General features: G+C 38.0%; 1 protein-coding gene across 1 annotated transcript in view; it reads left to right on the plus strand.

Moving 5' to 3' along the window:
• Positions 1 to 16,691, plus strand: part of XDH (xanthine dehydrogenase) — a 67,724-nt gene that overhangs the window by 14,826 nt on the left and 36,207 nt on the right. Inside the window, exons 8-14 of the mRNA XM_070932428.1 lie at positions 418 to 486; positions 1,260 to 1,346; positions 5,087 to 5,225; positions 6,072 to 6,164; positions 7,889 to 8,040; positions 9,852 to 9,945; positions 11,136 to 11,245. Of these exons, the coding sequence (XP_070788529.1) occupies positions 418 to 486; positions 1,260 to 1,346; positions 5,087 to 5,225; positions 6,072 to 6,164; positions 7,889 to 8,040; positions 9,852 to 9,945; positions 11,136 to 11,245 (744 nt within the window). The remainder of the gene's footprint in view (positions 1 to 417; positions 487 to 1,259; positions 1,347 to 5,086; positions 5,226 to 6,071; positions 6,165 to 7,888; positions 8,041 to 9,851; positions 9,946 to 11,135; positions 11,246 to 16,691) is intronic.

Raw genomic sequence — 16,691 nt, forward strand, 5'->3', positions numbered from 1 at the left:
TGGAAATAAAGAAAAAAATATCCTATCAATGTTAGCAATAATTTAGGATATCAGTGTGCCAAGCATTACTTTATTTGGCTTTTTCATTCCAAGTTAAGTATTGAAAAGAGTACTAAGTAGTAGACAAGAAAAAAATGAAAAAGCGTCCTCCAACTTGCATCAATTGATAGCAGATTTCACTCCTAAGATTAATTATTTAATATTAAAATCTCTATTGTATTGTACTTGCTGTATATATATGTGTGTGTGTGTATGAAAGAGCAAGAATGCAAGGAAAAAATAAATAAAGAAAATTTAACATAGAATAAAATACTAAAAAAAAGGAAAATTAAAAAAAGAATTATTAATTTTCTGATTTCCCTTTTTAATATGTCTGCTAATTTGCTATTTTTATTATGTCTTATCTTTTTTTAAAAGGTTCAGGGGTGCAATGATAAACAAGTTAATGGCCTAGACTGTTGCATGAATGAAAAAAAAGGCAATTCGGTAAGATTATGAAACCTTTGGATATAGATATTTACTCTTGGTAATTTCTTATGTAGGAATAAACAGTTGGAGAAATTATCCCCAGCAGAATGTTCTACAGATGGATTAGGGTTACAACTCCCAGATTTCTTAAGTACCGCAGTATAATTACTAATTTGTTTGCTTGGGAATTTTGAAAGTTGTAGCTAACAAATTAGGAACTATTGGATAGTAGGAAACTGACTTAAGAATTACTTGGTCATGTAGTATCTGAACAAATATTGTTACTTCTTGAAGGTTCTTACTGTTCCTAATTTTTTTTACAAATTCAGAAATAAAAAAAACATGAAAATAGTCTTTAATACTACAATAGTACAAAACCAAAAAAGAAAAAAAGACATACCGATATATACTATATTGTTTAATTTTATACTACTAAAACACTTTAGAACATTGAATAACAGTGTTGGAAGGGAGCTTGGAGTTCTTCTAGTCCAATCACCTGCTGAAGCAGGAGACCTTATACCATTTCAGATAGTGGCTATCCCGCCTCTTCTTAAAAACGTCCAATGATGGAGCACCCACAACTTCAGAAGGCAAGGCATTCCACAGAAATTTCTCCTTAATTCTAGTTTGCTACTCCCTTTCTCTCTTTCTCTCTCTTGTGTCTGTAACCTTTAATTAGGTGAAACAATGCATCACAGGGCAACAAATTTTGAACCAAGGTACCTTAAACGATATATATATATATATCGTATATATATATATATATATACATTGTTTTTCTTCTGCAGAAACTGATTACCACAACTCTGTTCAAGACGTCTGAGTTCCAGCCTTTAGACCCTACCCAAGAGCCTATATTCCCACCTGAGTTATTGGTGAGTTTTCTTTTCCTTGCCAAGCTAACTAAATTTCCTTATGGAAGCTTTTGGTGTTCTTCTTGATCTGCAGCCATAAACTAGGACTCTGTCAACATATTTGGAGGGCACCACTTTAATAGAATAGAATATAATTTTTTATTGGCCAAGTGTGATTGGACACACAAGGAATTTGTCTTGGTGCATATGCTCTCAGTGTACATAAAAAGAAAAGATACATTTGTCAAGAATTATAAGGTACAACACTTAATGATAGTCATAGGGAACAAATAAGCAATCAGGAAACAATATCAATATAAATCGTAAGGATACAAGCAACAAAATTACAGTCATACAGACAAGTGGAAGGAGATGGGTGGTGGGAACAATGAGAAGATTAATAGTAGTGCAGACTTAGTAAATAGTTTGACAGTGTTGAGGGAATTATTTGTTTAGCAGAGTGATGGCATTTGGGAAAAAACTGTTCTTGTGTCTAGTTGTTCTGGTGTGCAGTGGTCTATAGCGTCATTTTGAGGGTAGAAGTTGAAACAGTGTATGTCCAGGATGTGAAGGGTCTGTAAATATTTTCACAGCCCTCTTTTTGACTCATGCAGTATACAGGTCCTCAATGGAAGGCAGCTTGGTAGCAATTGTTTTTTCTGCCATTCTAATTATCCTCTGAAGTCTGTGTCTGTCTTGTTGGGTTGCAGAGCCAAACCAGACAGTTATGGAGGTGCAGATGACAGACTCAATAATTCCTCTGTAGAACTGGATCAGCAGCTCCTTGGGCAGTTTGAGCTTTCTGAGTTGGCACAGAAAGAACATTCTTTCTTGTGCTTTTTTGATGATGTTTTTGATGTTAGCTGTCCATTTTAGATCTTGCGATATGGTAGAACCTAGAAATTTGAAGGTCTCTACTGTTGATACTTTGTTGTCTAGTATTGTGAGAGGTGGAAGTATGGAAGGGTTTTTTCTAAAGTCTACCACCATTTCTACGGTTATGAGTGTGTTCAGTTCCAGGTTGTTCCAGTCACACCACGAGGAAGAGTAAACTTAGATACATTGTCTGAAGCTAACTTGAAGGTTATGTCATCAGCTTTTTCCCCCTTGACACATTTTAGTGGTGAATTAGGAACTATATAGAGCTGGCGAGAGAGAAGGAGGAAGAAAAAAGGTTGGTTGGTTGTGTAAAAAAGAAGAAAATGGATCAACAACTATATGCAAATTGAGAGTCCTTGATTCATCACTCTTTAATCTTAAAATAAATACTCTCAGATATGATGGGAAATGTTATCACTAACAGTTTGCAGTTCTATACAGAAGCAGTGCAAATGACCCAAGACATTAAGCAACATTTGACTGCTGAAAAAGATCTGTAATTCTTCTGTTTATGTAGCTTGTTGTATCACAGAACATCAGTCCAGGATAATGGCCCTGCACAGAGGTTGAATTATGCCTGGGTCCTGACCAGGAAACATCTGATGATGGATATTTGTTTCTTTTTAGCAACAAACTATCTATTCACCTTAGTCGAGCAATTTGTTCCACAATTCAGGAATTTTGTATTCAGGCATTTAGCATCCTTATCTTGCTTAGTCAAGGAAGCTGTATTCAGGAGACCTTTCAGGGAATATAACTGTTGATTATATTGGGAGGTGAAAATAATAATAACAAAAAAATTCTAGAATAAGGCAGCAGCAAGAAAATATATATCTATGCCCATAAAGGCTCCTTCTTTGCTGGTCTTTGAAGGCTCTTAAAGAATGAGCTATTTCAGAGAGTCTTCCCATGATTTGATTTCATGTACCCTTGTTTTTATTTTCCTTGCATTCTTGCAGGATTCTTTTGTTTTTATTTTTTTATGGAACTTGTTTTATGCTGTATTCTTTTCCTATATGATTCATCAAAAATAATTTTAATTGTGGCAACACAGAAATTACTAAATAAGTAATTATACAAACAAATAAATAGGAGTCTGCTGCCTTAAATAAAACAAATGTCCATATATGAAGATGAGAGAACTGTATTTGGACAAGAATTGATTTCAAACCCTATTTATTTATTTATTTATTTATTTATTTATATTTAAATTTATATACCGCCTTCTCCCGAAGGACTCAGGGCGGTGAACAGCCAAAGGTAAAAAACATAGAATACAAAAATTTAAAAGCAATTTAAAATATATTAAACAATTTGGCCCATCAATTAAAATACCCCATTTAAAATTAAAATTAAAATTAAACAATTAGAGAAGTTAGGCCAGCCCGGCTTGTTGAAATAAAAAAGTCTTGAGGGCCCAGCAGAAAGTACGTAAATCCGGAATCGTCCGTATCTCTGGGGGGAGCTCGTTCCAGAGGGCAGGTGCTCTCACAGAGAAAGCTCTCCCCCTTCACATTCTATGAAACTTCAAATTAAATCTTATATTAGAGAACAGGTGGATTTAAAACCAATATAACAATGCTATTATTTTATGAGATTCCTTGAAATGGAGAGCGTAGAACATGAAATGGCAGGTTTCTGTGGTTACAAAAATAGGTTGGGCAAATTGTGTGATTTTAGGGTTTTATTCCATGGCAGAACTGCCAAAACTGTGGATTGTTACTCCTAGATGATGTAAAGCAAAACTGAGGATGGCCACATATATTTTTGAGCATGTCCAGGCGCAACAAAATCACTATTAGACGTTCTTCTTGTTTTGTCCACCCAGACCTAATGGTTTGCACACTGAATGTCAGATTGCTGCCAGAATTTACTGCTGTCCTGTCTAGATAAATTGGTTCCAAAATCAGAATTTTCTACAGGTTCTATTACAAAGAACGAATATTTATCCGAAACAAATTTAGAATGAAACATGTGAATGGTTGTCTAAAAAATAAAGTTCAGATTTTGGGAACCACACAAAGCTAAGCTAATCTTTCCCATCAAAATAAAACAAAACATTGTTTTAATTTTGTTTTACTAATGAAAAGTTTTCATATTATTAACTTGCAATGCTCTATCATTATTTTACTTATATATAATTTGAAATTAATTATTAAATGTAGATGGTATATTTATTTCTTTGTCTAACTTTAACCCAAACCCTTATGAAATTATTTGCTTTAGTAATAGCAAAATCATTTAGACTTATATACCACCCCATAGTGATATATAAGTGTAATATTATATATATATTACAATATTCTCTAAGTTATTTACAATGTCAGCATATTGCCCCCAACAATCAGGGTTCCCATTTTACTGACCTTTGAAGGTTAGAAGGTCAACCTCGAGCCTCGTCAGGATTGAGCTCAAGGCTGTGGCCAGAGTTAGCCTGCAATACTGCATTCTAACCACTACGCCACCATAAAGAGTAATCCACTGGAACCAATTTCCTTAAATTCTAGCTAATCACTCCTGCCTTATTAGCCTGCAATTAACAGGGCTTTGGTGCAGCCTTGCCAGACACCAGGGGCAAAGGGCTTTGACAAACAAAAGCTAATATTTCTCAAGCTACATTGCCTCAAGCTTTGTTGCAGATAGATCTTGGAGACCTCTTGCCCCTCCCACTTACAAATACCCAACTGGATAATGAGAGAGGATTTATTAACTTCATAGAAGGACTCCTGTGCTACTTCTTGTTGCAAAGAATCCTGAAGCCTGTCACTCACTGGAAATAGTAGCTGCAGCTATAATGCAACCTTCTCTTCTCCCTCGTACCAATTGAGATTGCTTGCTTTGTGATGCCATACATGAAGCTAAATCTGCCATTTTCTCTTTAGATACAGAAAAAGCCTGTTGAGCAACTGTGTTTCAAAGGCGAGCGAGTGATGTGGTTGCAACCATCAACTCTCAAGGAACTTGTTTCTCTGAAAGCTCAGCACCCCGATGCCAAGCTTGTAGTAGGGAACACAGAAGTGGGTAAGACGACCAACTCTGTTTCCTGTTGAACAAATGCACACAAAAATAAACATAGCAGTATATAATTGACTGACCAGTCAAGATTTCACTTCTTCCTTCATAATATCAAATAAAGTCCCTTGCATCACCATTAATAATTAAGGCTGCAATTTTATACACATTTAAAATAGGAATTCTGTTTTAAAGATAATTAATAACTTTTATAATGAATTAATACTAGTGTCCCTGCCCCCCACAACTTGGGTTAACATGTATATTAGGTCATAATGTGGTTAGTAATAGGAACCGACAAGTTGTACGAACCCAGCTAACATGCAGTTTATTTAGTGAATACGACTGTAGTATGATCGCTATGCTTTACGTCTAATTTAGGGGAAATTTGATATTGAATACTGGGTGTAAGGACACTAAATGCCCTCTCATAATCCAGCAGGCTTCTTATGTTCATGGGATCCTTGTCTGATCCCATAGCTGAACCATTTTTTTTCTCTGTATGAATGCCTCAAAACAATATATACATTCAAAATAAGTTTTCAAGCATTTTTTGGGACCCGTTAACAATTTTCTCCCTATTCCCTTGGAAATACAATATTTGGGAATGTGTGAAGCAGAAGGGAAAATTCTTGGCTTTACACATCCATTACAAGTCAGTGCAAGTGTCTTCCCTTTTAGGCATGCAGGAATGGCCCTGGAGATTGCTTTAGGAAGGGAGTATTATCACCACTGAGATGACATCTACTATTCTGGGAGTCTTTTATATAAGAGCTTTGTTGCTTCATTGTCAGTTTTACTATTTCTAGTGGGCTGCCACGTCTGCACTGACTCCCTGGATTTTGTTTTCTTCAGGTATTGAAATGAGATTAAAGAACATGCTGTACCCTGTGATTATAGCCCCAACTTGGATCCCAGAAATGAACTCTGTTCAGCACACAGAAGAGGGTAAGTAGTCTGCCTGTTGCCTTAAGGGATTGGCAAGAGGTACTTGAAATGCACAAGGAAATGTTTACAAACCATGATTAAAAAAAAAAAGTTGGGTGGGAGCTTTTCTCCCCTTGCACTTATAGCCCCTCTCTGTTCCTGGTATTCTGATTGCACTCCTGGGGAAGGTTCTAACCAAATCCAGAGCTCCCTTGACACTTCTGCCAGCCACAATTTCTGAACATGTTTGTCTTCTGAAAAAGTAAGATTGGCTGGTGGAGTAAACTATCGAAAAATGCCAAGGAGGTACTAAGAATTGTACTATTCAACAAGCAACAGAAGCCTGGATGGGCAGGGAATGGCACTCTATCAAGGACCTTCTGAGAAAATTGCAAGTACAGCATATGGCCAAATCAGATACAGCAAGTAGAACCCAAGACCACATTGAGGCAAACCAGATGCCTTAGAGCAGTGTTTCTCAACCTTGGTAACTTGAAGATGGGTGGACTTCAACTCCCAGAATCTCCCAGCCAGCAGTGCTGGCTGGGGGATTCTGGGAGTTGAAGTTCACCCATCTTCAAGCTATCAAGGTTGAGAAAAGTGCCTTAGAGCAATATTTTCCAATCAGATTGGCAGGGAATTCCAGGAGCTACAATTCTAATACAAATTACAGTGTGCCTGTTTGGGACAAGCTATCCAAGAGCAGATTGAAGATTTACATACATGTGCACATATCATACTCCAAATGATTTCTTTACAAAAGGGAGCATATATTTCCATTGCACTAATAAAACATATATACTCACTTATTACAAATGTAATAAAACTTTTTAAAAAGGATGATTTGCTGCATAACCACAGGTTTACTCACTTTCTTGTAATGGTAGAATTGGTATGTAGCATCTATAAACTGGTAACTGCTGGAAAATGAACATCTTAGCATGCTGAGAACGCTTGCAACCTTTTAAACAGCAGTAATTTTAGACCTCTAACTTCTCCTGAAAGGGGTCAACCTGTAATCTCTACTCCCCCGCTTTTCAGAGTTGCTTCCAGGTTTGCTAGTATAATCGCTGAAAACCAGTACCCCAATTTTTCCTGTTTTCAGGGGAGAAATACATCAAATCTGTAATGTACATTGGAAAATAAGCATGTTACAGTCTTAAAAGAATTTCCCAAATTCTATCCCAAAAACCAGCTGTCCCCACATATGTGATATAGCCCCATCTACCATGACTCCTTCCTTGCTAAGTCAAGTATATATCCTTCTAAGATATGCAGGAAATAAAACCTTTCTTGATTTTTAAAAATAAACCATAGTTTATTTTAAGGGAGGAGAGTAAAGATCTAAGAGCCGAGGTGGCACAGTGGTTAGAGTGCAGTACTGTAGCTATTTCAGCTGACTGCTAGTTCAGCAGATCAGTGGATCAAATCTCACTGGCTCAAGGTTGACTCAGCCTGCCATCCTTCTGAGGTGGGTAAAATGAGGACCCAGATTGTTAGGGGGCAATATGCTATTTAGTATACTGTCTTTGGTGTAAGCCACCCAGAGTCCTCGGAGAGTGGGCGGCATAGAAATATGACTAATAAATAAATAAATAAATAAATAAATAAATAAATAAATAAAAATTTATTATATAAATTTAATAAATAAATAAAAAAAATTCTTCAGTTCAGTTCCTGAGAGTAATACCTTTATCTTGGTGAAGGTTCATTTGGTCAAATCACTCTTGTTTCTGGTTTTACAGGAATCAGATTTGGTGCCTCCTGCAGCCTGAGCTGTGTGGAAGAGGAACTCAGGAAAGCAGTGGCCCATTTTCCTTCTCACCAAGTAGAGGTCTTCCAAGCTGTCCTAGAACAACTGAGATGGTTTGCAGGACCTCAGATCCGCAATGTTGCAGTAAGTGCTTCCAAATAGTTTCTGATAAAGGAAGGAGGCAAGAAAGGCAGGTAGGATGTACTGTTCCTTTAAAATCCCAAAGGTGCTTTTTCAGGAGAAAACTGGACTTTTCAGTTTTCTCCTGAAAAAGCACCTTTGGTACAACCATTACTTGGATGACTGAGAATCTTACAGTTCCTTTAAAATGTATCTCCCTTTGCACTTTTATATCCCAATTTATTTTATTATCCTTCACACAATACTTCCCCATAATACTGGTGGTCAGGCTAATCTACTGACTTTAATTTTAAGGTTACACAATTTCATCTGCTTCTGAATGTAAGTGTTTTTTAATCTTGACAATTTTAAGTTGTGGAGTTGAGGTTGGCAAGATTGAGAAATACTGGCCTAGATAGTTTTCACAGTCAGAATACCTATATGCATAAGTTACTAGACATGCTAATGTTCCTTCTGGTTCCCCCCACAAGGTTCATGGTGACCCACAATGCATGATCTCAGGCAGTGGAGGTTCCTCCTGGTTCGGCCCGGTTCCACCGAGCCAGTAGCGGTGACAATATGACGTCACCAAACCAGTTCTGCCCCCCACCCCCCACATTATTGTTACCTTTTATTTGGCCCCATCCCCAATCTATTGCTGCCTGCTGAGTCCCAGCTGATGGGCTATAAGGAAAAACTGTTTAAACTCTTGCCACGGGGCTTCAAAGGGCCGCCCTACAGGTGATCAGTGGTAAAAGGCAGTTTGGTGGTAGACTGGTGCCTCCAAAAACAAATGAGTAGACCGGTGCCTGCAAAAATAAATGGGTAGACCAGTGCCTGCAAAAATACATGAGTAGACCAGTGCCTGCAAAAATATATGGGTAGACTGGTACAGCTCTGCAAGCAGTTAAAAGCCTGGTAGACCAGTACCTCTGCTAAATCCTAAATAATTGTCACATGACCATCAAGCCATGCCCACAAAATAAGCCACGCCCACAGAACCGGTAGTAAAAATTTTTAGAACCCACCCCTGATCTCAGGGAGTTCGGTGGAAAATGATCCTGTAAGCATGGTTTGTTGCAAAAATATTTCAACTTCCTCTTCCAATTTTATGCCAAGAAGTCTGAGAATTAATAGCTGGATCCAAGCCATCCTGTGAATTTCTGTGGCTAAATGTAGACTAGAAATCGGATATTTTTGTTCCTAATAGAATAATTCCTGTACCATGCATAAAGAGAACAAGCCTACAAAGCAATAATTTCTCATTATTTGGTAAATTCAAACTGATCAATGAATCGTTTTATGCATGGCTTAGTTTGAACAAATCTTCAGAGAAAATGTCAGCTTAGGAGAAGCATATCTTTTAATTTATACCAACCTTCAGGCCAGAGAGATATATTTTAGAGTGAAAATGAGTAATAGTTTTTAAACTGACAAATCAGATTTGACTATATATTTTCTTTGCTAGGACATGTTAAATGCCCAGAAGTTTTACAGAAACAGTGAAATTAAATAATTTATCTAAATGTCTTTATATTCACTCACTCAAGTACAATTTAGAATAATGAATCAAAATGTAAATCGTTTAAATCCACCAGTTGTTAATTTCATGAAAAAAACATTTAGCACATTGTGAAAGCATGCACAGTATTAACTTGAGCCATATTGCTTCCTTAACCTATTCTTGTTCTATTTGAGGACAAGAAAATCCCATTTTAATTTTAATAGTGTAAAGTTAAAATATTCAGGATTTTCCTCACTTACTTTGATGAGTGATTTTAACGATGTCTGTTGACCTAATTTCTAAGATATGTCTGTGCTACATTTTCTTTCAGGCTATTGGTGGAAATATAATGACTGCAAGTCCAATATCTGACCTAAATCCAGTGTTGATGGCAAGTGGGAGCAAACTGACTTTGATGTCAAATGGTAAGCAGTCTCTCAATTTCCCTGGCTGCCGATACAAATTCTGTTATGGGTGTGAATGGAACAGTTTCCATGCCTCATTTTATTTTCTGGGGCAAGTCAGGGAAAGTAGGCCTGTTATTTTTAAGAGCCACACTAAAGAATGTTAAGAGTACTTTCTTTGGTTATTCTTTCTTTTGCTTTCTAAAAGCTAATGCTGACTATTCCCCATAACCCCACATGCTTAGATAGTTTCAACATGGATTATTTAACTTTGGTTTGGTTTTAATAGTCTATGGAGGTTCTCAGTCATCTAGGTCATGGTTGTTCCAAAGGTGCTTTTTTAGGAGGCAACTGGACTTTCTTGTTTTTTCTTTGAAGAAGTTTTGGTTCTCATCCAAGAAGCTTCTTCAGCTCTGACTAGATGGTGGGGAATGGAAGGATTTATATTCCTTGCAGACAGCTGTTCATTTGCATCCTTTTAAAGAGTCATTGAGGCACTTGGAAGTTTATCTATTTATTTTTTATTTTTTGCAATTTTTGGGAAATCATTCCAAATGGATTTCCAAAAAATTGCAGTCTATAGGAACCATTTGCACTACTCAGGTGAGCCTGAGGACATAGATAAACATCCAAGCTAAGATTCTGTGCAGTTCAGAAAACCCCCAAACCCCACTCCTGGCTGGTCCCACCCGGCCCACCCCTCCCAGGAGTCCCCACATGGCCCGTTTTGAATGCAGATAAGTGCAGGGCACGCGCGGATGCTTGGGAAGGATGAAAAATGGGCCTACTGGAAGTTCAGGCCTCTGAAGCCTGGGGAGGCCATTTTCGCCCTCCTGGAGGCTTGAGGAAAGCCTCCGGAGCCCAGGGAGTGCAAAAACACCCCCCACTGTGTTGCAGGAGGCTGACTAGGCCACGCCCACCCTGGCCACGCCCACCCCGCAACTGGGCAGAGAACACCTTGCTAAAATTTTTGAAGCTTACCCCTGAAAATACATATATGAAGGTATAGATGTCTAGGGAGCACCAGGCTGGAACAGATAGCTAGGATATATTATTTCATTAGTATAGTAATACTAATGTATGTCACAATCTTTCCTTGTGGAATTAAAAGACTAGCTACCATCCCAACAATAAATAGTTGCCAAGTTGAATCAACAACCCACCTGCTTACCCAACTCATCCTCTGTGTGCTATATCTTGTTTTCTTGCAGAGGGCAGCAGGACAATAAGGATGGATGAAAACTTCTTTACTGGGTATAGAAAAACTATACTGAAGCCTCAAGAAATACTGCTTTCAGTTGAGATTCCCTTCAGTAGGGAGGTGAGGTGATCTGAATATTTATTATCATAGAAAAAAAGGCCATGTAGTTTTATAAGGCATATGTAACACTTTAGAAAATAGGCTCAAGATGTAGAAGAATTCTGACAGACTGGAACACTGGGCCCTATCCAACAAAATGCAATTCAGTGGTGAGAAAAATAAGGTTTTGCACTTAGGCAAGAAAAACTAAATACATAGATATAGAATAGGTGGTACCTTGTTCAATAGTAATATGAAAGGGATCTAGGAGTGGACAACCAATATTATCCAGCAGTCTGCTGTAGCTGCCAAAGAAAGCCAATGGAATCCTGGACTGCATCAACAGAGGGATAGTATCAAGATCATGTGAGGTGCCGGTGCTGATTTATATTGCTCTGGTGAGGTCAGTTTGTAATATTGCATCCAGTTTTGATCACCACAATAGAAAAAAAGATGTGGAGACCATAGAAAAAGTGCAGAGAAGAGCAACAAAGATGATTAAGGGACTGGAGGCTAAAATATATGAAGAATGATTGCAAGAACTGGGAATGTCTAGTCATGACATGATAGTAGTCTTCAATATTTAAGGGGCTATCACAAAGTAGAGGGGGACAACCAAGTCAGTGAAAATATTGGTGGAATGGCTTATCTATAGAAGTTGTGTGTGCTCCATCACTGGGGATTTTAAAGAAGAATTTATTCAACCATTTGTCTGGAATGGTATTGAGTCTTCTGTTTGAGAAAGGGGTTGGAGTAAAAGACCTGTTGTTCTGTAAGTTCACATGGCCATATTAATCAATAATGCAGATGCAATGTTCAAAGCCACTTTAAGTACGTTATGATTCTTCTGAAACATAGAAAGTACCAGTAGTTTGGATACAGCAATCATCTCTCTCCCTCCCCCTCTCCCTCCCCCTCTCCCTCTCCCTCCCCCATATCTCTCTTCTGCTGAAAAGTATCTAGTTCCTATGGCTGCCCATATGTGAATAAAAGTAAACGATGGTTCCTGAAATCTTACAAACTAGAGTTTAAAACGCATTGAGTTTAAAAAGATTTCCATCTTGGGCATGACCTTAGTGCCATACAAAAACTTTTGCTGCTTCTCATGCTTAGCTACTTAGCTACTACATTATTCCTATATAGTTTTTTTTGCTACCACCTAAAAATTGAAATAAAAATAGAGGTAAATTCATAAGATCAAAAAATATCCTAGACAAAATTATATAAATTATTAAATTATACTGGGCTTCATTGTCCTTTTAAGGGGTAAAATGTTGATCTTGTTCTATTCATACAAATCACTTATTGAATTAATTTAATTTAATTTAATTTAATTTAATTTAATTTAATTTAATTTAATTTAATTTAATTAATTCAATTTATATGCCACCCCTCTCCAAAGATTCAGGGCGGCTCACAATACATTTTAAAAAATCATTATAAAAAACATTTAAAAATTAAAAACATTAAAAACATTAAAAACTCATTCACGCTATTCATGGCCAGATCTCACCAGATCACAAGAGCAAGATCAACAGCCCCAGGCCTGCTGGAAAAGCCAGGTCTTCACAGCTTTTCGGAAGACCAATAGGGTGGGGATGGTCTGGACCTCAGGAGGTAACTGGTTCCAGAGAGCTGAGGCAGCCACAGAGAAAGCCCTCCCCTGCGGGCCCACCAGCTGGCATTGTTTAGTTGATGGGACCCGGAGGAGACCAATTCTGTGGGATCTTACCGATCTCTGGGAGTTATGCGGTAGAAGGCGGTCTCGAAGTTAACCTGGCCCTAATCCATGTAGGACTTTAAAGGTAATAACCAACACCTTGAATTGTGACCGGAGACCAATAGGGAGCCAGTGCAGCTCGCGGAGAATTGGTGTAATGAATCATGCAAACCAGGGGTGAAATCTAAAATTTATTACTACCGGTTGTGTGGGCGTGGCTTGGTGTGGGGTGGGTGGGTAATGTGACGGGGTGGGCGTGACCAACTTTTTTTTAAACTTTTAAAAGCATTTTTTCTACAACCTTAAGAGGTTGCAGAAAAAAATGCTTTTAGAAGCCTCTGACAATCCCAGCTGAGCCATGCGATCATCAGAGGCTTTTTTTTTTACTTTTAAAAGCATTTTTTCTTCCGAAGAGGTTGTAGAAAAAATGCTTTTAAAAGTAAAAAAACAACCTCTGATGATCGCACATCTCAGCTGGGCATAGGGGGGAGGGAGCGCAGGGATTTTTGCTACCAGTTCTCTGAACCACCCGCCGCCATCGCGACTGGATCAGGTGATCCAGTCCGAACTGGGAGCATTTCACCCCTGATGCAAACTTATTTGTGCATGCAGACTCCTTAAACCAAAAAAATTATCTGCTTAATCTATACAAAAAGGGTTAGATTTTTCCTTCACAAAGAGAATCAGTTATTGTGGACTAAATTAATTCTCCTTGTGTTGCACAAACTAGCTACAGTATCAGGTAGTTGATAGTCTTTTCATAGAAATTTTTAGCCAAAAGGTCCCTCCCATTGATTTATACTTATTTCATTTTGTATAAAATTTTAACTAAGAGTAAGGTGATAAAATATAAAATCTTTAAATATATTTCCTGCATAGATGTTGAATTTAGGAATGAGTATGCTAGAAGAAAAAAATAAATAAAAGTTAAGAAGACGGAGTGGGAAAGGAAGCTACAATTTCTTAGCATGTTTTGCTATGGCTGGGGAGAGCTACAAAAAGGAAACCACATGACCAACATAGCCATCCTGCATTGTAGCTTTGTGTGTGTACTGCCTAAGCCCGCGATGGCGAACCTATGGCACATGTGCCACAGTTGGCATGTGGAGCCATATCTGTGGGCACATGAGCATTGCGCTAGCTCAGCTCCAGTGCACATGCGCGTGCCAACCAATTGATTTTCGGGCTTTCGGTCCCACCGGAAGTCAGGAAATGGGCCATTTCTGGCCTCCCGGTGGGGGGAGGGAAGGCCGTTTTCACCCTCCCCAGACTCCTAGAAAGCCTCTGGAGCCTGGGGAGGGCAGAAAATGAGCCTACCGGGCCCACCATACCATCACATGCCAAAAGTTGAGGGAGAGTGGACGGGGTCACATGCGCATGCGTGGGGGTGTGGGGTGTGGGGGGCATTGAATTATGGATGTGGGCATGCATGTGCATGACCCACCCCCCACGCTCCCCCCAGTTTTGGCACGTGACAGCAAAAAGGTTAGCCATCACTGGCCTAAGCAAACAAGAAGGAGTTAATTCTAGCATAAAGTTCTTCTTAGATAAAATGTAGAAAATTTAGTTTGGTCATGGAAGAGACAAAATGTCTCAATAAAGAAGAATATTTGTAGCTCAGGGTTGAAATGAGGGTTTCTTGGTGATCTCTGAGCTTGGTTGTTTTCACGCAGACGTTTCATTATGCAAACTCAATAAATCATCACTGCTAGTAGGGAGTGGGGTTTGCTCTAAATTTATATTCTAGTGGATTGCCCTGTCAGTGTTAGTAGGAATAGTCTTGGTGGTTTTTTTGGTTGGGCTGTTTACTATTAGGTTGTTTGGCTTGATTAGTATGAATGGGTTGTTGTTTTTTTGCTAACTTACGTTTCTAGCTTGCTATCAAACAACATCTACATACTGTGCAAAAGAGACAATCAACAAACCCAAAAGGGAAAATAAAACCAAAGCACCTCCCCGCCAGCAATCAACACCCAGATGTACATAGATCAACACCAAAATAAACATCACACTAACAATCAAGAAGTGAACAATACATTACATGAGAAACCAGTTTCGTCTAGTGGTTAAGTTACCATGCTAGAAATTAGGAGACTGTGAGTTCTAGTCCCACTTTAGCCACGAAAGTCAGCTGGATGACCTTGGGTCAGCCACTCTCTCACAGTCCAACCCTCATCACAGGGTTGTTGTTGTAGGGGCAATAGGAGGAGGAAAGTGTGTTGGATATGTTTTCCATGTTGAGTTTTGTAAAAAATAACAAGAGTGAGAAACAAGGAAAATAACTAAACATACAAACAAGCAAACAAATAAACACCTAGTTTGGATAATGAAATGTCTGCAAGAAAACAACCAAGCTGAGAGAACATCAAGAACCCCTCATACAAAAAGTTTGCCATTAATTCCTTCTGGATGATTTTGTGATTTTCCACGAGAAGAATGGTGGTTCAAATTCTAACTTACATTATATTAGACCAGTCTTTGATGTGGGTTGGTTTCAATTATTTCTGGGTAATGTGAAGGAATTGACTCATCTACATCTGTGGATTCTAGATATTTATGGACTCAAGTATGATGATTAATGGTTAATTACTTAATGGACTGAGGGCGTCCTTGTTATTTTTCAGGACTGTGCTTATTTTTCTTCTTTCCTTTCTTCTCTGAGCTTATTTCTGGGTTTAGTGGTTATAGTAACAGCATATTTTCAGTCTTGATACAATTGCATTTTGGGGCAACTATGTTCTTATTATATTGGTTAAGATTACACTAGAAAGAAAGATGAGATTTTCTCGACTTTGGAATTCTAAGAATCTCATGATTTGCAGTGTGGGAGATCCATGAAAAAAAAATCCATCTGAATTGTGACATCAATTATGTTTGCCTCCTCTGAGTTACAGGAAAAGCATTTATTTGGCTGATATACATGAAATGAAGAATGGAAAGGAGGAGGTTAATCTTGTTCCGATCTGGATCAATTCTGCACACATTCTGTTCTGTTTCTTTCATTTTTTAAAATACATTTTTATTAAATATTTTTTAAAAACAAAAAAGAATCTTTAACTATTTTTCTTTCCAACAATTTCTGTTTCTACATCAGTAAAGCGGTTTTTCCCCTTCAAAATGTTCCTATTATTAACTTAGTTTTGTTAAATATCCCCTTCCAACTTCAGAGCAACATTAACAGCAATGACAAAAAAAAAATACAATAGAACGAGGTCTATATAACACCTTAAACAATAATTAGAAAAATACTATAATTATAAGCCACAAAACTAAAATTGTTAAAAAAAAAGATTCTGCCATAATCAATTAAATAATTAACTTACAGAACTGAAGCTGAGAAATTTCAAGATTCAGCACTTACCACAGACATTAAAGATGGCCTGCTGAAATTTGTGTAGCTCTTGCTACCTTCTTCTTGCCCAGCTGCATGTGGCTTGATACCAGTGGCGCACCATGCAGCCAGAGCACCCTCTGCTGTGCATTAAGACATCCAAGTTCTAATTACAGGATCTTTTTCAATTATCTCTTTTGAAGCTGCCCTGTGAAAATCCGCAGGTTTTTCTACATCCTCGCAAGTAGTGCTGTCATTTATAGAAGGGCATCTGGGTATGAGCACCTAAGAACTCTGCATCGTTTTCTCTAACTTGTGAGAATTGCATAAAAGCCATACAAATTGTAAGCCAAAAAGCTGTTTCCATCCTTTCCAATTTCAGAAGTTGGCATTCATGATAGTTGTAGCTTTTATTT

This window comes from Pituophis catenifer, unplaced genomic scaffold (assembly GCF_029215685.1).
Source record: "Pituophis catenifer annectens isolate HBS135680 unplaced genomic scaffold, rPitCat1.0.hap2 SCAF_1, whole genome shotgun sequence".
In the NCBI taxonomy this organism is placed as follows: domain Eukaryota; kingdom Metazoa; phylum Chordata; class Lepidosauria; order Squamata; family Colubridae; genus Pituophis; species Pituophis catenifer.